Source organism: Populus nigra, chromosome 3 (genome assembly GCF_951802175.1).
Source record: "Populus nigra chromosome 3, ddPopNigr1.1, whole genome shotgun sequence".
Classification (NCBI taxonomy): Eukaryota; Viridiplantae; Streptophyta; class Magnoliopsida; order Malpighiales; family Salicaceae; genus Populus; species Populus nigra.
This window is the reverse complement of record NC_084854.1, coordinates 10,699,542-10,724,203: the sequence shown is the minus strand read 5'-3', so window position 1 is coordinate 10,724,203 and position 24,662 is coordinate 10,699,542. Positions and strand designations below refer to the sequence as shown.

Below are 24,662 nucleotides of genomic sequence, written 5' to 3'. Positions count from 1 at the left end.
TAATGATCTGGGTCACGGGTTTGAAAAGTTAATGAAGGTTGACATTGATTTTTAAAAAAATATTGAGACGACACCCTATTGGATCCATCAGGGTTTCACGACCTAACTCATCAAACATGTAACTCATCAGGTTTTAAATTTTTCTTTTGAGATTATTTTTTAATTGCTTGTAAAATTAAGCATCAGTGCAATGTCGGGATGTTTATTTGAGATCTCAATAATTTCACAAAAAGCAAATGGAAATAAATTATAAAACTCAATTCCTAATCAAGTGAAGTTAACCAGTCAAATTCATAACTCGGGACATAGACTTAATGTGGTTCAATATGGTTTTTTAAGTTTTGTTTAATTATATGATGAAACTGAAACAAATTATGTTTTCCAATTAAAAATCAATAAAATATTAAATGATGAAATTGAAAATAAATTTAACAAGAAAAATCAATAAAGATCTAATTATGATGGATCAAATATGGGGGGGGTCTAATAAACAAAAAAGAAAGAAAAGAAAGGCCCATGCATAAAGGTCTGAGCCTCGACCTCCAAATAAAAGGTTGAGAAATACAGGTCTTAGGCAGCTCAAGCACTTAATTAAACAATGATTTTTTTTAAAATTAGTAAGTGGCGCATAACCTACTCTTTTCAAATTCCAACAACTAGAGGTCACAAAAAAAATCAAGTTATGAGTATTTTACATCTAAAAAATCTATTTTTCATCATTTTTTGTTTTACCTAAAAATACTCTAGAAAACTAAATAAAATCATCTATGTTTTTAAATAATATAAAAAACAGTCCAAAAATAAAAAATCAACCGAAAACCAAAAACTTTATGAGTTAGATCTAAAAGCAATTTCAGGATAAAAAAACATCTTAATAAAACTTTTCTTTAAATAGTATAGTTGTCAACTGAAATTCTATTTATTATTATAATTCAATGACTTTCTCTATGTTATCTAAACCTAGAAACCAAAAAATAAAAAAATAAAATCTTACACCATAAATGAATTTTGAAAATGGTAGGGGATAAAAAATTGGTATGTTAAAACCAAAGTTAACTTTTTTATTTAATTTTAAAATGACCCTCTATTTTGTCCATATTTTTCATTTTGATCCCAAACTTTCAATTTTACCCTTCAGGGAAAAAATACAATTCACCTTCAATTTAGCTATACAGGGATGCAATCAAAAAGCAAAAAAGTTTGGTGACCAAAACAATACAAAGAATCACTATAAAATGTGAGAGGAGTTATAAGCACTGGGCTCCCTCGCCTTTTAGTATTTCCTATAATAGTTTTTTTTTATTCTTCAAATTAAAAGCTGACAGTCAGCACGTTAAGGTAAGAGATAAAATTAAGTTCTCGGTGGATTTGTCAAGGAGAAAAAAAGCCAAAAGAAAAGAATTAATGTAAAGGTGAATATTCTATTTTAAAATAGAAAAAGGACACTTGAGTAATTGTATTCTCAAGTTACAGGATTTAAGGAGATAATAATTAATATGCTCTATATCCCTAAAAAAATGTATAATTAATGGAGTTTTTAAATGTTCTTAAACGGTTAGTTTTGCCCATCAACCAAAAACACAAAGTTCCATATGATGCAGCTCTTGAAACTTTTATACCGTCTGTGCACACTTTTATACCGCAAAATAGATTTGTTTTAAAAAAAAAATCTCCAAATCATTGAACTCACAGTCAAGAACTGAAACAAAACTACATCTGCTATAATTAATGAGTAACGTGTAGCCTGTCAAGTCCTCCTCTGCGGCAAGTGTCCGATGACAAATCCAAATAATTATCAGTTTGGAGCCAAAAAAACACTACAAAAAGTTGACAACACAGCCACCTCTACTGCAAATCTCAAAATTTCAAACACCAGAAGTAGCTGCAGTAACAAAAATAAGATTAAATGACAAATGTTAAGCACTACGCAAAACAAAGTGTTACTGACACATCTCTAGTCTACAAGAGGATTGAATTATGCTTCCTTTTGGGTAACTATTATGCCAGTAGGTGCTTTTAGTAGTTTGAAATAGAAAAATGAATGCAGTGGCATTCAAGCTACATGCAGTGAAAATATTATGTGCTGAGAAGAAAGGAGTGACCATGCAAGAGGAATTAAACAAAGCAACAATACAATGCGAGTCAAGATGAGAACAAGTACCTTTAGCAGGAGGCTCATCCTGAGGCTTCATGGCTGGGAAGAGAAGCACCTCCTGCAACCCAAAAAGCAAGCAGAAACAATGAGTAATAGATGAAAATTAAATCCCCACACTGACATGCTACTAGTGTGCGAGCCAGCGCTGGCATGCAAACATAAGGACACGCCCCCACCAACAACAAAAAAACATGGGAGGAGGGGATATGGATATGGCACAAACCTTTATATTCTGTGAATCAGTTAACAGCATAGCTAACCGATCAATGCCTAGCCCCCATCCACCAGTTGGTGGCAATCCATATTCAAGAGCCATACAAAATGTTTCATCCAAAGCCATTGCTTCATCATCACCTGATTGTCGATCCTGAAATTTGGAAACAAATTGCTGTAAGGCATAATTTCCAGTCATTACTCTAAAATTACAAACTGCAAAATGATAATGTTACCTTCAGTTGTGCTTCAAATCGTTGTCGTTGTACCACAGGATCATTCAATTCAGTGTATGCATTGCAAAGCTGCTCGGTCACAAAATATCAACCATATACAAGCACAAGTCAGGGCATAAGTAGAAGATAAATCAAAAGAAACAAGAAGCATGAATAATGTAGTTGAGCAAAATACTTCATGCTTGTTGACAAACAATTCAAAGCGTTCAGTCAAGCCTGGTTTTGATCTATGCCACTTTGCCAACGGACTCATAATCTCAGGATGGTTGATGATGAAGGAGGGGTTTACACAAGTCTCTTCCAGAAAGTGTCCCACCAGCTGCGGATACAGAAGAAACACCAAAAATTACAATATCATGAATCTTAGAAAGTTCCCAGTCCTTTTTATGCTTGAAGAAACTCAGCTTTGACCTTAAAAAATAACTCAACATCAATATAACATGCTACATGATAAGTATGCTCTATTTACACAGGATGCACCAAACTGTAAATTTGATTCGAACAATCAATTGTGTCCAAAAAAGGACCATTAAACACGAACATGTACGTCTGCATGCACTAACTATGATATGGATGAGAGCACGTGAAAACAGAAGGATACAAATGATAACACAAATAGAATGAAATGCTTTCAACACACACACGTGAAAACAGTAGGATACGAATGAGAACACAAGTGAAAACAGTAGGATACGAATGAGAACACGAATAGAATGAAACACTTTCTAATGTTTCCCTTTCATGATTAGACAATTTATCTAACAGTTGACTAAACAAAGAGATGGGGAAGAAGAATTACTTTGTCTAACAATCGAGTTGTCGTTTGAGGAGGGGGGCACTTGACCTCAAACTTCTCACATGCAGCCACAAGATATTTGGTAGCTTCATCACTGGAAAGGTCCTTGGGTATATTGAGGTTGGCCATCTTCTCCAACTCCTCTATCATGTCAATCCGTCTGCAACAGTTAAAAAATGTTATTTCCATCATCCACAAATGCTGTCAAGAGTTCAGACTATGCCATGGATGAAAAGTGACATCTCACCGACCTAAACGGTGGTGTAAAGTCAATCTCAATTGGATCCTTGTCAAGCCCATTTGCATGATATTTAATTTTGTAGCCACCTGTAAGTTCCTTGACCATGCCTGTTTTAAAAAATACAAGTATTTTAGTTAAAAAAAAGTGGAAGACCAGTGTGAAAAAAGAATTTTGCAACAACCAAACATTCACTCTTACCACTCAACATTTTCTCAGTGAGTTCCATCAAGTCATTGTAGTCAGCATAAGCCATATAGAACTCACAGGTTGTGAACTCAGGATTATGTGTCAAATCAATACCCTCATTCCTAAATTGTTTTCCAATTTCATAAACACGATCAAGTCCACCAACAACTAACTCTTTAAGATAGAGTTCAGGTGCAATGCGCATGTACAGCTTCATGTTCAGATCATTATGATGAGTTTTGAATGGACGAGCAGCAGCACCACCAGGAATCATATTCATCATTGGTGTTTCAACCTGAATACAAAGGTTGAATTAATCAGCAAGAAAGAAATAATTACACGAGAGAGAACAATCAAGGTAGAAGCTTTCAAAACAACAAAATAGAAGACTGACCTCCAAGAAATCAAGATCGTCAAGAAAGTTCTGTATGTATTTAATGATTTTAGATCTGGTCTTGAAAATTTGTCGAACCTCTGAATTCAACATTAGATCCAGATATCGTTGACGATAACGTGTTTCCTAGAATGAAACAATATAATAAATAAATGACCACTCCAAAGAGGGAAAGGAAATTGTTAAGACCCATCCATGGATGCTAATCTTGGATTAGAAATAACAGAGAACATGATGTTATCAGTTTCCCAAAAATATCATATTCTGTCACCAGAGAATAAAAGCAAGACACAAAAAAATTCCCCCCAGAGCTAAAAAAAAATATAATGATTCTATTGTGTTATTCTCAAGAAAACACTTCCATAGTTTCAATTCCATTACTATTTTGAGCCAATATTCAAGCTTTACAAGACAGCTAGTCATGCAACTTCAGCTGACATCATTACTTGTAAGGCTAATTTAACTATCGCCAGCATTAACCAAAAGGTCAGCTTCATCCATTATCCCTTGTAGGAAAATTCTTCCAGTCTGACAGTAATATAGACAACAAAACTAATCACTCAAGCAGTAAATGTCATTGACAAGCACAGCAAGGTGATCTTGGTTAGGGTGACTTGTTCATACAACAGTTAGCAAATATCTGAGAAGATAAGAGGCCTTATCTTTTAAAATAGACTAATTTCTTTAGGGTAAATACCTGATCTTTTAAAATATATGCTTCAGGGTTCCTGACTGATCCTGGGGTCCAAACCTCAGATTTCTGTAGAACAACATAATTCCATCACAATATAATCTCAGCCCAAAACAACCAAGTAACAACAAAAGTTTCTAACCTTTGCACTAGCATCCGAGCCAGGACCAGCTTTCTGCCTGGGCATCATATGCAGACAATGAGATAAAACCATGAAAGATGTTGGAAAGATGCTCAGCTCTCCCCTTTTGGTTTTTCCTATATTAGAAGAAAGGAATTCATTACAAATGATAAAAGGATTAATTTTCTAGCAGGTCTATATTTTAGATGGAAAAAAGATTAACAAAAAATTAGTATAGCATAGCATCTGTAGCAAGATGACACCAGAAAATATTACTAATTCATTCTGACTTCAAATGGGACAGAAAGGAGCAATATTTCTGGAAATGCTTCAATATAACAATCAAAATGGTCCATACAGCAAAAGATTCTCTTCTCAAGTCTTGTTTAGTTGGATCTATCTTTGATTATTCTACTGGTACATTGATAGAAAGATATAAAGGAATTCCCATGTCTGCAGAATTCAATGCACAAGCATGCACACAATAACAATATACTTGTCATATACAGAGAGTTTGTACTTTTTATTACACTTTCTAAACTTGAGATATTGGTTAGTTTGATTGTCATAAGATTCAGCTTGAATTCTTTATCAATGAAGATGGTAATATCTCAAATGTTTCCAAAAATATTCTGAATGTCTTGGAGATGATTACAAGTGCAGCTATCCATTCTCACCTCACTGTGCACAAGAAATTGTGCTTTTTAGCACGCACATAGAGATATGCATCGAACAGCAATGATATCTGGTGAAAGAGGCCATCATTGAAGATTGACTAGCAATTCTTCTAAACTAGGTTTCACGTACTTTCCTTGACTTAATTCTACGCTTTCTACAAGTATGCATATCCATGGAAACATGTGCAGCTGCACGCATGCACATACACAGCAAGAGAAGACGGAGGGAACGGCTTAAACAATGCTATATCACAATTGAGGTCTAGTTTCTTATCATGATTACTAAATATCATAAAGAATCAACCACTACAAGTTTTCAACACAGTTTTTGTTACAAGAAAGAGTTGCATCCCCTATGAACCTTGATACAATGTTCAATAGCTATTGGGGGACCTTCAGTTGCAATTAGGCCAGGGCAAAGAAAAAGATTCTGTTTGATAGTAAAAATATAGAGGGTGAAATATGACTCACATTAAGTTATTTATTTGTTGAAAATATAAGATAAATGGGAAAGCACAGCATATTAACTAACACTTGTAATAACCCAAACCTGGAAATCCAGTGATACCAACAATATCACCACGCTTCACGCTAGAATGGAGCTTAGAAAACTCTGCTTCATTGAAACCTGACTTGCTGAAATTACAGAAATGAAAATTTATCCATTTGAATGAGAAATGAAGCAAAAAAAGGAATAGAAAAGAAAATTGGGGTTGGGAGATACAGTAGCATATAAGAAATCACTCAAAGATATCTAGATGGGGTGGACAATACAATAATTTAACTCCTAAAGCAAGTATGGCAGTGCCAAATAACAAAAATGTAAATTCGCACTTCTACTTCAATATGACTTGTGAATGTATGAAACAGTCTATATGCAACTGTAAAAAGATCTGATATGCATATGATCTGAAAAAAGTATAACATAAAAGCGTTAAAATCAATAAAAATTGTGGTTTGTATTCATGAAGTAGATAAAGGATGCTAGACATAATACACAAGTACATGAGTTTGCATTTAGAAGTACGTTGACGAAACGCAACAACTAAGCATGAACATGTTTCAATTAACAAACAAACATATGGAAAAAAATCACAAGATACCTTGCATCAGCCATCACTTGGACCTTAGCACCAAGACCATGCAGATCATAAAAGAACAACTTTGAAGAGGAAGATCTTTTACTCATTATTCGACCTAGTAAAACACGGAAATAAACAAATTCAACAAAATGAAATATGAGAACAAAGAATTACGTAAAACAATAGAGCAAAAGTATTTGTGTTCAAAATTACCAGCCAAAGACACAGAGACATCCTCAAGATGCTCTCCATTGCTTAACCCCCCATACTTGTCAATATATTCAGGGATGGACAGGGTAACAAAAAACTTATGAGGGTACATATTTTTCCCTTCTCCCTTCTGAGCATCAAGATATTTCAGCCTATTTTCATAATATTGCTGTAACAAAAATCAAAACAAGAAACCAATTCAAAAATTAAACCTTAACAAAACTTTATTTCTATACTCATCAAGTGCAAACAAGATAAAGCAAGAATAAAAGAGTTAAACCGTGGGATCCATGTCTTCATCATCGGCTGCCGCTGCAGATTTCTGAACCTGGGTGCTGGCCTTGGCAGCAGCCTGCAAAATTGAGTAACATTGTCAAAAGACACAATAAAAAAATAAAAAAAAATTAACATAAATAATTATAATTGTTTAGACTAAAACAAGCATAAATAAACAAAATCACAAGGTAATGTCTTAATTCCATATTTGAAAAGAAAATGAATTCTCAGTAGCATTACAAGGGGGAAAAAAAGGAAAGGAAGGAAGAGAAATGGAAGGAGACCTGTCTAGCTTTTTCTTCCTCTTTTTGGCGTCTCTCTTCTTCTTTCTTCTTATTCTTTAATTCCTTCTTCAGTGCACTACAAGAGTAACAACATACCCAAAAGCCACAATCAATCCATCACTGAAAAAAAATAAAAAACAAAATTTCCAGTAAAAACAAATGAGAGAGAGACTAACTTTTTGCTTATGGTTTTATCGCCGGGAGCAGAAGCGTCGGTCTCCTCCATTGTTAAATCAGACAGAGACAAGGCACGCAGTTCAGCTGTTCGATAGAGTGGGGGGGGGCGACTGACTGGTGGTGTTTAGTTATTATTGTGGTAATAACGCTACCTTAGATAGCTAGGGTTTTGATAAGGGCTCTGTCTGGGTTCATTTGAAGTTTTTCTTTTAAAAAAGAATAATAAAGAAAGCACCATTCTATTTTGTTTATTTCAGTTTTAAAATTGTGGATATCTATCTGATTTCATTTTTAGAATCTAAAACATAAGGTAAATTACAGTACAACGTTGATAAATTAATATTTAATAAATTAATAATTTTAATTAAATAATATTTTATATTGGTGTTGCCTTTGGACTTTATGATAAATTAATAATTCTAAGATAATTATTTAGAAAATACATGTACCACCTTAAATATAAATTAATAATCTCTTTATACATCAAAATTATATATATATATATATATTAAAATTAGAACTTCAATGTTATTTATTTTCTCTTAAAATTAATATTTACTTAGATATTATCTTTAATTTTTCTCTATTCAATTTTATTTTTTTATGTCTTGTAATATTTTTAATAAATTACTCATCATTCAACAACTTTGAAGTTGATTTCTTTATACCTATGTGATGAGAAGCCATTTTATCTCATTTTTTTTATTTACGATATTTTATATGTTTTTTTATTAATGTTTTTGCTTGACTTAATATTTATAAAATATATTAATTAAGTTTAAAAATAATTTAATTTTAGTTTTTTATAAAAATGGATAGACTCGTGACTTTTATTTAATAAGACTAATTACATTTATAAATTTATTTTGGTTAAGTAAATATATAAAATAATAACTTATAATTCAGTAATTATATAGTATTTATATAATCACAGTTCATAATATATGTATGCTTTGGGGGAAAAAATAAAGAATACCTAGATAAATTAATTTTTAATAAATTATTAATTTATAGATTAAATTTTATCTTAATTAATTAATAAACTTTCACGTTCCCGGTTTAAGACAGGGTGTATATATATATATATATATATATATATATATATATATATATATATATATATAATTAAAAAAAAAAAAACTCCAAATTGTGAGACCCTCTTCACGAAGAGAACAGAAATGAGAAATTTTATCTCCCCCATCCCACGATAAATTCTCTCATATTTTATTTATCTCCCTCCAAATACATTGTAAAAGCTTTTTTCATTCGGATTGTCAACTTTGATGACTAGCAGTGTATCTATTAGTATTTCTTTAACAAGTGTAAGTGACTATATTTATTTTTATTTATTTTTATTATTTTTATTATTATAAGGTAAAAAAGATGATGATATTAATTTTTGATAGATTCATTTTTCTAACCCCTCTCTCTGGTGGATGATACGCAACTCCCATCTTTTTCAATTCCTCGACAATTTCCCTTCTCCCAACTTTAAAAGGTGTTTTTAAAAATATGATCGTAATTGTTTTTTGAACTATTTTTTTATATTAAAATATATCAAAATAATATTTTTTTTATATTTTAAAAATTATTTTTGAGTTCGGCATATCAAAACTATTTAAAACACACAAAAAATTTATTTTTTAAAAAAATACAGATATAACCACATTTTCAAACATTCACTTAAAAGTTTCCACTCTAAATGCCAGTTTAATTCACTTTTAATTTCACTTTTAACATATGGTAAAAAAAAATACCCAAATTAAATCAAATTAAAAAAAAATAAACAAATTATAGGAGACTTTGGTGTAATTAACTCTGTTTTTAGAGAGATCAATTTAACTAAAATTAAATGTCCTTCTTGCTAAATGAGATTTAGAAACAAGTTAAACAGTTTTGCAAGAGGAAATAGTTCCGACTGCTTTGCATCAAGATAGATCTATTCTCTAATCGCAAAACAATTTGTTGAATAATACTCTTTTAGGAGAATGAAGGACAATCTCTAAAAACATGCAAGAATCCGCATTTGCATTCAGGATAGTAGCGCCTTTAAACATTTTGAAAAAAAAACCTAAGCCTGCTTGACAAGTTAATCTATCCACTCTCAAAGATTACTGTGGACTACGTTTCCAATTTGGTTATTCATTTGTGTTTTATTTATATTTTGACATTGCAATAATTTGTGTTTGGACTTCACAGGTTATACTTAATTAATGCTCGGTTTTGTAAAATAAAACTTAATTTTATTAGTTTAGAACAAATGACGTTTCAAGGATAGAATGAATTTTATACTTTGAAAATTTTCAAGCGCCTTCAAATTTATTTTGGTTTGCTTGGACAAGGAATATTTATATACTTTTTTTTATTTTGGTTGGTGTTGTGTTTTTTTTTAATTTAATCATTTTATATTTGATTTTTTATTTTGTAAATTGACTGGATAATTTATTTGGTTTTTCTATATATAGGGGTCTTGCAATATTGAGTATAAGTTTTGATGCTTGGTTTATGTTTAGTTTGTCAAAATATGTTTATACATTCTTGATTTTTAGCAATTAGGACATTATGGACCAAATTTTATTATAAAACAAACATGGGGGATTTAAGTTAAAATGGCAAGGTAAGAATGGTTGGTGAATGTATTGCAAGTGTGTGTGTGTGTGTGTGTTTGTATTTGAGGTGGAGGTTGAGGTTGGATGTGGAACCCACTAAAAAAGCCACAAAAAGCAAGAAAAATTAGCTTTTGTGGTTGAGTTTTGTGCATAAATAGGTTGTACCCTACCACAACCTTAACCACAAAAGCTAAACCAAACACACCCTATATATTGGGGGAGGCCGCATCACTTTAGAAACAGGTGCAAGCTCCTTCAATAGACAAGTCTGGCCTTTTGTGGTGGCGATGGATGCGGCACAATGTGCTCTTCCATCAAGGCCAACACATGTTGATGTAATAACGATGGTGTGTCGCTGGAAGCATTTATTTATTTATTTTTCTCTCTTTTCTCTACCTTTTCTTTGAAATTTGTGTTAATCATTCTAAATTTCAGAGTTGTCTTCTTATTTTATTATCATTTTAAATTTGATTCTCATTCTTTTTATTATCATTTTTTTCTGGATCCTTTTCTAAAATTTCAAATCATTTTCAATTTGATCATTCAATAAAAAATTGCATGTTGTCTTCTTATTTTATTTTTCAATTTCAAATTTGGTCCTCATTCTTTTAATTGTTATTTTTAGTTTTTTATCCTTCTGTAAAATTAATTTTTTTCTTCAATTTTATCATTTAATCCAAAAATGAAAATGTTCTCTCATTTGTTTTTATTTTTAATTCAGTTTTCATAATTTTAATTAGTGTTTTTTTTGCTTTAGATCTTTTTGTAAATTTGATTTTCTTTTAATTTCATCCTTTAACATGGAGTTGGTTAGGAATTTGGCTCCGTGTTTTTATTTTATGAGGGATTTTATGTTCATGACTCAAATCGTAGATTTGAAAACTTAACCATAGTTAACATTGTTCTTTCTTTTTAGGGTTTGTTTGTTTACACTGATTTTCTTTGCAATTTCATCATTTCACGTTAGTTTTTTTTTTAATTGGGCTTCATGATTTTTTTTAATTTTCTTTGTATTCAATAATCCTTATATCATCACTTGGATCGCGATTTTAACGGATTAACCTAGATTGACTCGAGTCTTTTATTGGGTTGTTTTTTTAATTTAATATTTTTTACTTTTATCGTTTAACATTACGTTGTTTTAAAATTGAAATCCATAATTTTTTTTATATTAAGTTATCTCATTTACATGATTCAGGTCATGAAGTTCGATAGGTATACTTGATTTGTTGGTGTTTTTTTTTTTGGTTACCTATGATGTGTTGAGAATTGAATTTCAACATTTTTTTATTTGCTTTCTCTTGGCTTATCTTGGTTTTATGAATAGGATTGTAGATTTGACATATTTGCTCAGTTGACTAGAGTTAATTTTTTTTTAATTTAATTTTTTTATATTGAATTGATTTGAAATTAAACTTCGTTGCTTTTTCCTCTTCATTGGTGTTCTCATGGTTTAATTCAATCCATTTTTTTTATTTTTGTTTTTTGTTTTTTTATCATTTAATTAAATAATAACATATTATTTGACTTAATTAGAGATCCAAGTTATTGATTTTTTTATACACGTCACCCAAATATCTTTTTATATTAAAAAAAAAGCAAGAGGCTACAAATCTAGTCTCATAACTATTTTTACCATGTGGTGGGCCAAATCAAGTGATAGCGTGAAACTCAAGATTGAATTAAGTCCTTGCGTTATTACATGATCAAAGAACACAACAGCTTGGTGTTCTCGTTGCCTGATAATTACATTTCTGCATCGGTTTTTCTATATAGCCGCATCAAAATTCCATTTCATAACTCATCAGAAGCAGCCAGGCCATGCAATACCTTATGGCATCTTCGAGTTTCGTTCGGACAGCAAATTGTTTAGGCATGAATGATCCACTTCCTAGAATCCTCGGCATTATCATCTTACAAGTGGTATGAGCAAGTATTCGGCATAAAATAGCTGCCAGAGGAACAGGCAAATGTTAAAAAGAAATTAGTTTTAAGAAACGGAATAATTAATCACCATGTAAAGGTGTAAAGCTTGTGTTACTGTCTGCTAATTCACTCTTAATACTGATTAATGACCGGGAATCATCTATGATCAGCACCAAGGCCTGTAGGATCTCTAAAATGGACCAGCCTAAACAAGCTCTCCATGGGACCAGAGTGGCCAGCATTTCTTCTAATTATCTTGCAGCACTTCTCTAAGAAGTCTATACATGCAACAATCCTATAAGAAAAAACAAAGGAATGGAAAAGAGAGAATATCAACACGATAGAATTCTGATTTCCAGATTTGTATGCAAACTCAAACTCAATCTAATCAGGAAGCAATGAAGGAGCATATTCATCAAATTTTGAATTCAAACTTGTTATTCAGCAAAATAACTGAACAAGAAATAAACAGTCCGATCACTTATCATCTAGAGTGTTTGAGATGCTTTTCAAAAGTAATTTTGGATTGAAAAAACATCTAATTAATGTTTTTTTTTGTTTTATGATGATTATGATTATGAAAATCATTTAATTTTTTATTTTATTTTAGGAGCATATTCATCAAATTTTGAATTCAAACTTGTTATCCAGCAAAATAACTGAACAAGAAATAAACAGTCCGATCACTTATCATCTAGAGTGTTTGAGATGCTTTTCAAAAGTAATTTTGGATTGAAAAAACATCTAATTAATGTTTTTTTTTTGTTTTATGATGATTATGATTATGAAAATCATTTAATTTTTTATTTTATTTTGATGTATTTTCTAATAAAAAGTTATTTTGAAAAGCACCATACACTATAATCCCAAATACACATACATAAAGAATGAATTATTTAAAAAAGATGAATGGAATTGATAAATGATTGGTGAAAATATGACTACCGTATGAAACTCAAGATGGTAATAAGAAAATGTTACAGAAATCATGCATTGAGAAGCATTGCATGCTAAATAAACAGGTTATCTATTCACTGATTTACTTGGAGTGAAATTTACTGGTTTTATTTAGTCGTCTATTTTCTTGCATTCTTCTTGCAATGTTGAAGTCACAAGCTATGATGGTAGATGGTGATAACAGAGACCAAAGAACAATAACAAAGAAGGGTTGTAGAGACTTGTGTATGTATTATTTAAATGTCTTTTTATACTGAGATACAATAACTATATATACACACACACACACACAAGAATATGAGTTAGTTTATGAATGAAATATGACAGATACATAATTAAATATGACACAGATATGTTTATTGTGTATGTTCTTGGGTCTCTCCACCTGTTAATTTGACATTTGGCCTGAATTAACACTGAAATAACCACTCTAACTATGATTACATGAGCTATTCACTAATTTCATGGTGTGATTTTGGGCAGACATATACAGCGGAGACAGGACTATATTTATTTTTTTCCACAAATATAAAAAATTAAGGATTATCCACCATTGTAAGCAAGTAATAATCTATGAATAGGAATATTCTTGAATATAGATACCATGATGGAGAAAGATGTAACAATCATCACGCCAGTGCTTACAGAGTACTACCCCGATGCCACTGGAAGATATGGCTTGTTAACCTACTTGCAATGATAACAGTTCAACATAATTTGCTGGGGTGAACATTGTAGGCATTTCTAATATAACAACGCAATACCAGATGGAAAATGAATAAGAGAGACAGCTAAACTAACTGATTCTTCCTTATTTGTCAATTTCGTATGAAGTTAGAAGAAGATCTTTGAAGTTAGCAAACAACTGATCCTTGCAGCACTTTCCCATTGTCTCTTCAGTTATTACCTGAAAGCTTTCTGTTTTGTTACAATGATTTGCTAAGCAAAGCTACCTTGTCTGTTTCAATGTTAGTCAACTGATTTAGGCCCACAATATAAATATTCATCATGAGAGCAACGGCCACAGCCCACAACACCAAAATAACAAATAAATAAAGGGTGATGATGATTATAATTACCAGAGCCAATTAATGAGCTCTTTAAATCGATTTGAAATAGTCGGGCATTACCTCCAACACCCCTGTGAAAAATAGTGGAGAAATATCTGGGAGCTTCTCGACTGCAATGAGAGAAACTGATAAGTGCTCAAAGCTTGTTCGCAAAAAAAGTGAAGATGAACCTTTCTTTTTTCCACATGGAAAGGGCGAAAAAGAGAATCAAATCCATAAAATTCTTAGAAGCTGGTAACGATATACAATGATCATTAAACCTTTGTTGAATTTGTATGACAAACTTTGACTTAACTGTGCCAATAACAGTGTGAGGCTGTGAAAATCTATAGAAAAATTCTAATGTACTTCTTGTTATGGATTTCTCCCCTTGCGAGCGGTGGTGTTCTAATCATTGCTAAAAGGAGGCTAAGCATACTGAAACACGATATTTTAATGTAGTTCAGCAAATTACCTATATCCACGGGAGATATTCATATTATTAGAGATACATAGAGAAAAGGTTACAATACACATGGAGGAGGAGGATCACTTCACTCAAACTCTACTCTCATTGCTGCACAAGGCAGCAGGGCTGCTGCCCTTGGCAGCTACTCCTCTTTCTCTCTTCTTCTTTCTTTCCTTCACTGCACTCACTTCATCACGTTGCTGCACTTGTAGCTATTGCAATGGCAACCCTTCTCTGCAGCTCTGTCTCTCTCTACTCCTCTTTGTCGCTCTCTCAGTGCCTATTTATAGGCAAAAATGGTGCCACAAACTCCAGCTCTTCTTCAACAATGGTGGCTGCCAAAGTCAATGGACGGTGTCGTCCATTAATGGTTGCTGCATTTGTCAATGGACGGTGTCGTCCATTTGTTGCCTATTAATGGTAACAAACCCAACAATCACCCATTTTGCCATTTATATGGGGCAATTGTCTGCTTGCTTCTTCAGCACATGCTTGCATCTTGCAGCTCTTCCAAGCTTACCATTCCAAGAGCGTCTTTGACCAAGTTTATAGGTACTTGCCACCCCTTTCAATCAACAGAGTCACCAAAGCACACCTTTTCTCACATAAAAGGATCACTTCAACCAGATGGTCTATCACATCACATCTGAATAGTGTTAACGCTTGTCTCTAGGACAACATTCCCCTTCGAGCTTATCAACCATGCTCGGTCCGGAATGATTCATCAAGCCTCATATCAAGGCTTACAACACCCTCTCAAATGGAAATATCTATTTCCAAGTGCAACAGTTATTATCTGAGTATCTCAATATGATCACAAGCTTACCACTATTCTAAGAGTCTACTCATCTAGGAGTTGCGTCTGCCCTCTGTTCCACCCTAGGAACCACACCTTACTTCTAAAATTCCAGGTAGCTCTCCACCTTTACCCATGGGGGTAGTCCATTAAAGGTTGATCCATATTTGTCTTCATAGAGGAGTATTACAATGCCATTACCGAGTTCACCACCTTGATAATAGTCAACTTGTTCCCGGAACCTGGGCATGCCTTCTGCTCATTCCTAGCAGTCGCGTATTAATGCTCCACAAGTCACCCACTTATTGTCCAAGGCAAATGTCTTCTAGCTTATTGATCTTTAGCATAGGGGCAATATCCATGAAAGTCAATTCGGCATTTGTCTTCATACTCATCATAGCCACTTCATTAGCTAAACACATGCATCTGTCCACTCATATCCAACCATTACAATGGCTCTAGGGTGTTCTGAACTGGGCTCATATCGTGGCCCACACACCTTCTCTAAGGTGTCTTCGCTTGTTGTCATAAGGCGGTCTGAACTAGGGCTCCTATCATGGCCCTCACATCTTCTCTTTAAGGTGTCTCCGCCCGTTGTCATGGGACGGTCTGATTTTGGGCTCATTTCATAGCCCTTATACCTTCTCTCTAAGGTGTCTTCATTTTTCATAGGCGGTCACATCCTCCTTCAGTTGAGATGCTTCAAAGTGGTTTCAAAATTCTCTACAACTATGTGCACTATGGGAGAAATTATTGCCACTAATCACATAGAAAGAGAGTTGTGGTACACTCCTCACAATCCTCCATCTCAATTTCTATGTTTGGAGCTTTTATGCCTTTCTGCTTAACAGTTCCACCTACACCAACTCTCTTTGGTGTCTTCGCCTTTCATTATAGGCGGTCATTTTTTATTACAAGCGTTTGCACCCCCTCAATTAGATGCTTCTACAACAGCTCTCTTTCCATCCTTGCATGAATTGAAAAGGTCTTTGCTTGTTGTCTTCATGAAAAGACTTCTTGTTGTACAACCTCTAACAGTCTCTACTCTGAGCTTCATCTGGGAACTCTTCTTCTCCTTGTACCTATTGTTTCATTACAATACCTTTTTGGATCCTATGGGTACTCCTGCACAATCTCCGTGTGCCCTCGTGTAATTTCTATTCTCCAGATATCTCCCTATTCCTTGCTTATATTTGACAGCAACTCATCCTGTCACAACACCTATCCAAGTCAAAATAAGGTGCCACTCTTTATCCTCTTGCTGTATTTCTCTTCCATTATCAAGGTTTTCATCAAGTTCTCCCCTCAAGAAATCACTGTCACCGAATCTAACTTCTTTGGAGAAATCACCACTCCATCAAATCATTGGACATATAGAACCCAATTGTTCCCTTGTGCCGTCATATTGCTAGTCTTCAACCGTTTCATTACAAACTACTATATATACGAAAATAGTATCGTATGGAAAATCCTTCCACTAAGCAAGTTCCCAGGAAAGATTGGAGGGGCCACACTGGTCCCGCTTAAAACCCAATCTTCTAGACAGAACTTCTTAGGCCATATCTATCCATCGTATTATCTTTCCGTATATATAACCATTTGCTAGCTTTGTTGCGGCTTTCCTGTACAAGAGATCTGGAATATCCTGGTTTTATACTTGATTTCTTAACATCTGGTGAGACTACCAGTGCTTAGATTCGTCAAGATTGGTCTTCGTCAATTTTACTCTACACCTCTAAATGTCCATATGATCGGGTGTACAGACTGTCCCAATTTTTCTTTCCCTCAAGGCAACTAAAAAATTTCTCCACTTAGTAGTTCAACATATGTAATTGGGAAAACATGTGAGTCTTCTTCTTCATCATCCCCATCGACCACCATGATGACATTCAAATGCCTTCTAATCAGGCAATCTCTCTTAATAATTCACCACCATCATTTTCAATCTTAATTTCAATGATCGAACCATATTATTGCATCTGGAATGATCAAATTAGTTGGAAACGAGTCTGAAATCATCCAAATTGCATTTCAGACGGCTAAGATTTGATCAAAACAATTCTAGCCTGATAAGCGGCACAGATTCAATATCAGATCCGGTTGCACATAGGATCAGATACACAAGATCCTATCCCTCGGCTTTTAGCTCGACTCCAACTTGGCTCAGCTCAATACAGCTCGGTTCGCGGCTGATGATGTGGCAGGTGGGTCCTACTGTGATGACGTGTTTGATGACTGGGTGCTGACATGGCATGCCAACTGTATATGTTGGTTTCACACTTATGCCATGATGATGTCATCCTTATCCGGGTTAGTCACATGGGTCGGGTCAACTGGTATTCGAGTTGGGTCAGCCCATCCGGGCGAAGAAGACACGTGACACACGTGGGGCGCATTGACGCGTGTGGACAACCACCTCGTCGGCGTGTGCGGCCATGTTCGACATCTGATTTTCACGTCGTTTTCACCAATGTGCTCGACTCTTCCTCCTCAACATAGTGGTATGGTCAAAACACCATTTTAAGAACTTTCATTTTTGGGAAAAAATCAAACACCACTTTAAACCATATGCCCTGATACCAAATTATTGGGGATTCCTACCGGTGATGTTCTGAATTTACCCATTGAAGGCTAAGCACACTGAGACACAATATTTAACTTGGTTCGACAAATTATCTATATCCACGGGAGAGGTTCATATTATTAGAGATAAATAGAGAAAGAGTTACAACACACATAGATGAAGAGGATCACTTCACTCAAACTCTACTCTCATTGCTCTCATACTGCTGCATAAGGCAGTAGGATTGTTGCCCTTGGCAGCTACTCCTCTTTCTCTCTTCTTCTCTTTTTTCTTCACTGCACTTACTTCATCACGTTGCTGCACTTGCAACTACTGCAATGGCAGCAGAGCTGTTGTCATTGGTAGCCCTTTTCTGCAGCTCTGTCTTTCTACTCTCTCTCGGTGCCTAATTACAGGCAAGAATGGTGCCACCAACTCCACCTCTTCTTCAATAATGGTGGCTGCTAAAGTTAATGGACGATGTCATCCATTAATGATTGTTGTATTTGTCAATGGATGGTGTCGTCCATTTGTTGCACATTAATGGCAACAAACCCAACACTTCTTACAGATTTTGAAGTGCTTTCAGGCCCATATTCAGGAGGTTGTCCAGAGGCAGTATGCACTAAGAACTTAACAATATTTTCCTGGTAAATTGTAGATTTTATCATAGTACATCCACTATGATGCTGCTGAAACCTAACAACATTATATTGTTCAAGGATCTTCTCTGCAACTGGAAACTTGAATTGCTTCTATGGATTATCCTGACAATCAGAACAATATGGAATTATGGTCATATAGGAGCAAAGTGAGCATGTAATTAGAGGTAAAAATATTGAAATCAGAAACCTGGAAACAATCAACATGGGCTAGCAGAACACTCTACCTCTGAAAAACAAATGCTTAACTATATTCCACCTAGGAACTAAATCTTAGGAAACAGTGAATATTTAATAATCAAAATAAGCTATTATAGGAAATTTCATGGACTTTTTGTCATATATATATATATATATATATATATATATATATTTATAACCTTAGTAAGAGTTGAAGTATCTAATTATCCCTTGCTTAGCAATTTGTTACTAAAATCAAGTAGAACCATTCTGACAACAAAGGCACCACATAAAATTGTTATTGTAATTACTAAACTCACACTAAAAACAAAATTAAACAAGATTAGTAGAACAAGGAAACTAAAGCATGACTGGTTGATTCCCTGAGCATTCTTTGGAGTGTTTACAAATACTATCTATAATCCACACACATCATTAGCATCTTTCCCTTGCTTGAGAAGTGATTCAACCAACAATGACATCCACTACAACCTAAAACTTTGCTAAATTCAGCAATGATTAAACCTCTGTCCACCATCAACTAAAGCCTGGATGTCAGAAAGCTGAATGTAAATTGAGCTACACACAATATGGTGCAGATGCTGTAAAAAAGAAGATAGCATTAAAATTCTCAAACACAAACCAATAATTGTTACCCATTCTTCACTATATGGACTTGTTTTGTCACCTTACAACCTATGGTTTTTCTTCTTTTTATGGAAGTGATACCTTATTTTTGAAAATAAGGTCTGAAGATACTTAATTGTGGACCATTTGAATAGGAAAGAAAGATTGTTATCAAAATGAATTATCACATAGAGGAAGACCACATTTAATGAAAATCAAAATAAGCTACAGAAAAGATTGGAAATGCAATGCTCTAATTCCTTAAATCTTTTTTGTTGTTATCCGTTTTTCATCGCACAAAAAAATCAAGAAAACAAAAAAAAATAAAAAAATATAAGAGGATACATATCAAGAAAGCTTAGAAAATTGCTCAAACTTGTGGTGAAGGACCAAAATAATAAGTGAAAAAGTTGGAGGATTAGAATGTATAAGATTGACAAAATTGACGACGCAATTCTGATTGACAAAAGACTCATTTGGTGAAAATATTTTTATTTGAGGTAAAGAAATACAAATTTGGATGAGCAAGGATTCAATGAGGATTTTGAAAGGATTAATTAATTTTATTGGTGACTTAATTCCAAGGAAAATAAGTTTTTTGGAGTCAATTTAGGTGTTAATTGGAAGAAATTGAAGTTTGGGACTGAATTGGATTTTGAAAATTTTAATTGGTCAAATAAAGGGCTTAATTATTAAAAAAAAATTAAAATTTGATAGCCAATTAGGGGTTTGATTGAAGAAATTCAAAATCAAGGACCACATCATAAAAGACGTGAGACTTCAAAGGCTGAAATTGACCAAATCAGGTCTCAAATCGAGAAAAATTAAAAGTTTGATGGTTAATTATGAGTCCAAGTACACAAATCAAAAATCAAGGACCAAGATGAAAATGACACTAAACTTTAGGTCTCTAATGATTGAGTTTGACAAAGGTAAAATTGCATGAAATTAATAGTTTGAGAGGCAATTACGGGTGCAAATAAAAGCAATGGGAAGAATAGAGATTAAAATAAAATCTATCAAATAACAAATTAAAAACCATAATTTCTAGGGTTTTAACCTATATAACGTATCGTTCACCTACTATTCATCTTTTTTTTTGGCAGTTTTGGATGATTGGGAGGACATCTTTCAAGAGCTCGTTGTGGAGTTATAGACTTTCCAATAGCACAAGGTTTTTTTGTAAATAGAAGAAGAACATCCCCTCTACATCCCTATTTCCATGAAATTTGACTTTTACATACCAATTCTTCCATAAAAGTCTCCTATATCTTGTCTCTGATCAGACATCACTGTCAATTCTTTCATTAACACATCCAAAACTACCCGTTAATACAACCGAACTTGTCCCTAACTCCCTAACTCCAACTTCCATGAGGAACTTGTCCAAGATTTTGTTATTTTCAAGCCTTAAATTGCTCTGAAAACCAGGTGATGAAATTGTCCAATTTTTTCCTCTTCAGCTAGTTAAGTTCTAAGTATTTTAATTTCATTCTAAAAAGACACAAGGAATCCACTCATTCCTTAACACATTCATCATCAATTTATACAAATTTTAAATTATTTTACATTCATAAATCTCAATTTTCATCCTTACTCCCATTTTGCCAAAACATGTACATCAAAAAAAGGATATGATTCTCTTCAATTTATCTCATATAAGACATATTATCTATCCTATTTCCTCACACATACATTAATCTAGCACAATTACACTTGAATAAACACAAATTCATCACATGCAATTTGGTCCCTTATTGGTCAGCTATTGAGCTAGGAATTCCATAATTTTCTTTATTTTTCTTCGTAATTTAGCACCCATCATAACCTAATCTAACCCATTTGACTCAATTTGCATTTTCCATAATTTTTCATTATAAATCCTAACATAAAATTCATGAATTCAACCCCAATTGCTTTCCTTTTCATATGAGCTTGCTTGGTTAGGTATAGAACTCTTTGCTAGATAATATTTTCCACTTCGAATCCCAACCAGTCAAAATTTTTCGAGCCCCTCTCTTTATTCCTATTGGTACCATGAACAATGTCCCTCAATTCCCCTTTCTTTCCATCACTTCTCTATCATATTTAGGTTTTTTTTGTGTGGTGATTAACAATTTTTATAATCTCCCTTCAATTCTTTGATTCTCTGAAGGTTTTTCCTAAGAAATTTTTGATAAAATGAAGCTTTTCTTTCTTTTTCTTTCTATTCTTTGTTGTTGTCCTAAAAGAGAGAGCGCTTATTTATACTAGATATTTTTGTTAAATACACGTTAACCCCTCATTCTCATCTAATTCCAATTTGTCCCCATAATTTCTAATTTATTTCATCCCTTTTTTGTTTAGTATTACAACACTTTTATTTGATTTCAATTTCACCTTTAAAATAAAGATTTAATTTTTTTTTCTAAATCTCAATTACCCATTTTATCTCTAGGCTAAGATTTTTATATTTCTGAAAAATTTTAGTTGGAAGTTTACACAGATACAAATCATATCAGCCTTTGTTTTATCCTCTACTATTATTCTGAAACAATCATTAACTTCATATCTTATGACATATTTCCTGTTCATTATATAAAATGGAAATGGATCCCTCATGAGCTTCCACCTCTCATTTTCCAAGCAGGTGAGTGCCTTAACGTATATTTTCACACAATCTTTCAATAGTATCAATCCATATTTCTAATCTCCAATTATACATCTTAACCTCTTCATAATCATATTAAACTTAGTTAATCTACACTTGCATACTCTACATTGTCATTAAGGCCTAAAAATCCTCATATGAGAATTGCCACAATGACTATTTTTTTACTAATCTTACATCACGATCTAGCTCTCCTTACAATTTAGAAATATGATACAATTAGTCCATCTCGATAACTCAACTTAACATCGCATATATATACTTTTTATCATCCCATTTTTATTGCACTTTACTTTCATTATTGTTGCCACTCATAGTATATCTAAACATTTCTTTTATTCCATATATAAATCCTTAGAACAAAGATCATTCAACCATCATATGTACTAGCCTACACTCATCCATCATCTTCTGGTTTGACTATTAACATCATTACTCATTACTTTACCATGGGACACATCCGTTGTCTTAACCATTATATCTTCCATTAACACCTCACATTAATCTCCTTTTATAAGTCTTCTAAATAAACCAGTCCTTTCATATGAATATACAATACCCATTTGCATTTATTTCTCTTTCATCAACCCTTACCTTGTCATCCTTACGACCTATCATAATCTTTTCTTTGTTAATGACTTTTCCATACTTTTCCAGCTATTAAACAATCTCGTTCTTAATCTCAACTAATATCATCAGTCCCCGCCTCATGGCATATTTGTTACACTATGTTGGTCACCTTTAAACTTTTCACTACAACTCGATATCTTGTTTAAAGCTTGTTATCTATATAGTTGTCACATTATCCCATCTATCCTAAAAAAGATGTCAATCAAACCCGATTATCCAATCAAAGATGTTAATAGATCCAGCCATCAGCACAAGAAAACCAATCAAATCCGGCCATCCACATAAAGACTTCAATCGATTCTGGCCATCCACATAAAAACACCAATCAAATCTGGCCATCTGCACAAGAACGCCAATCAAATCTGGCCATCCATATAAGGATACCAATCAATTTTGTTTAGTTATTTCACTTTATTCATTCTTTTCTTTTATATTTTCAACATAAAGAGTTTGAAAATGAATTTAAAGTTACAAAATTAATAAAACTTTAAAAGAAATTATGAGTTATCGAGCACCTACCTGAGGTCTCCTATCATATAGTTATACCTAATTAACATGCAGTCCTTATAACCTCTCATGCACCAAGAAAATTCAAACAATCACCAGTGTTCCACAAACACTGAAAATTGCCACTTCTCATCCTTAATCAATTCAAAATCTTGGTTTTATTAACAAAGCAAATTTCTTATCATTTCACACATGTACATAATGTCTAATACTTAATGTTATAATACTAGAATATTGTTTAGTATTTTACTTATAACTAAAGTTGTAAACCTTATTTTTAGGTGTGGCTATCCTTTTTAGAGAGCTAAAAAATTAAGCTACAACTTAAATAAAGGGAAGAGAACCTAGTTCTACCCTTAACACACCTAAAATTACTTGTTTTGGTGACACATTCAATCTGTCTAGCAAGCTTCAATATGATCTTTCTTCAATTTTTAATTCATATATAGAGTTTTATAACTCCAAATTAAGCAAACTTAGTTCCATTTGAAAGCTAACATCCCTATCTACAACTTTTATGAAAATCATCCCTTTAATTCTTTCATTTTTAGTCTTTAATTCCATATACAAATCAAGTAACACAACCATCTGGATTCCAGTTTTCAAGTTTAGCAAACAACCAAGTATTTTTATGCATTTCTTCACCATTCAAGGTACCCATTTCTATCCATTATATCTTCTAACATCATTCTACATAAATCCTATAACAAACAACTTACTCAAATTTATTCTCCACTTGAAATGGTCCAATATAAAGATAAAGATTACTAAAGGTTTTTCTCAATCGTCCACACTTTCCATTTATTTCTAACTTAATTCATAAAAAAGTTTCAGCAAGATTAAAGTCTCCCTTAACATGTTTTCCTCAACCAAAACTCATTTCCTAAGCTTTCATAATTTGTTACAGTAGCCTAAATAGTAACTCAATGAGTTACTACAACACACTCAAAACTAGCAGTAGGTTCGGATAGACCTAACTAAATCAGAATTAATCAAATCCCAGCGGTGAATGGTTAGATCACGTAAATGGATAGATTTGCCTAGATTAAATCAAAATCAAACTAACTTGAAAATTGATAGTCTATTATTCAATGATGAACAACTTCTATTCAGAGTTTTTGATTCTGATATCCATTGTTCAAAATGAAAAGATCATAAAGACAAGAAATATATCTCAAATTGAGTATGATCCAACGATGAATAATAGATGAAACAAATGGCAATTGTGACTAACCTGCAAGTAATTTTTCTTTGAAATATTTTGAGGGTTATAACTCCTAAACATAAATCAATCCTTC

General features: G+C 33.1%; 1 protein-coding gene across 1 annotated transcript; it reads right to left on the bottom strand.

Annotated features, from left to right (window-relative positions):
- Window positions 1-1,604: 1,604 nt before the first annotated feature.
- Window positions 1,605-7,902, bottom strand: LOC133689958 (lysine--tRNA ligase, cytoplasmic-like). Its single transcript, XM_062110077.1, has 17 exons — window positions 7,739-7,902; window positions 7,563-7,638; window positions 7,283-7,354; window positions 7,006-7,171; window positions 6,814-6,907; window positions 6,261-6,346; window positions 5,055-5,170; window positions 4,919-4,981; window positions 4,222-4,347; window positions 3,840-4,122; window positions 3,652-3,748; window positions 3,404-3,560; window positions 2,780-2,923; window positions 2,605-2,673; window positions 2,379-2,522; window positions 2,162-2,213; window positions 1,605-1,882 (listed from the first exon to the last, which is right to left on the bottom strand). The coding sequence occupies exons 1-17, from the start codon at window positions 7,786-7,788 to the stop codon at window positions 1,866-1,868; spliced, it is 1,812 nt and encodes a 603-aa protein (XP_061966061.1). The 5' UTR covers window positions 7,789-7,902; the 3' UTR covers window positions 1,605-1,865.
- Window positions 7,903-24,662: the final 16,760 nt, after the last annotated feature.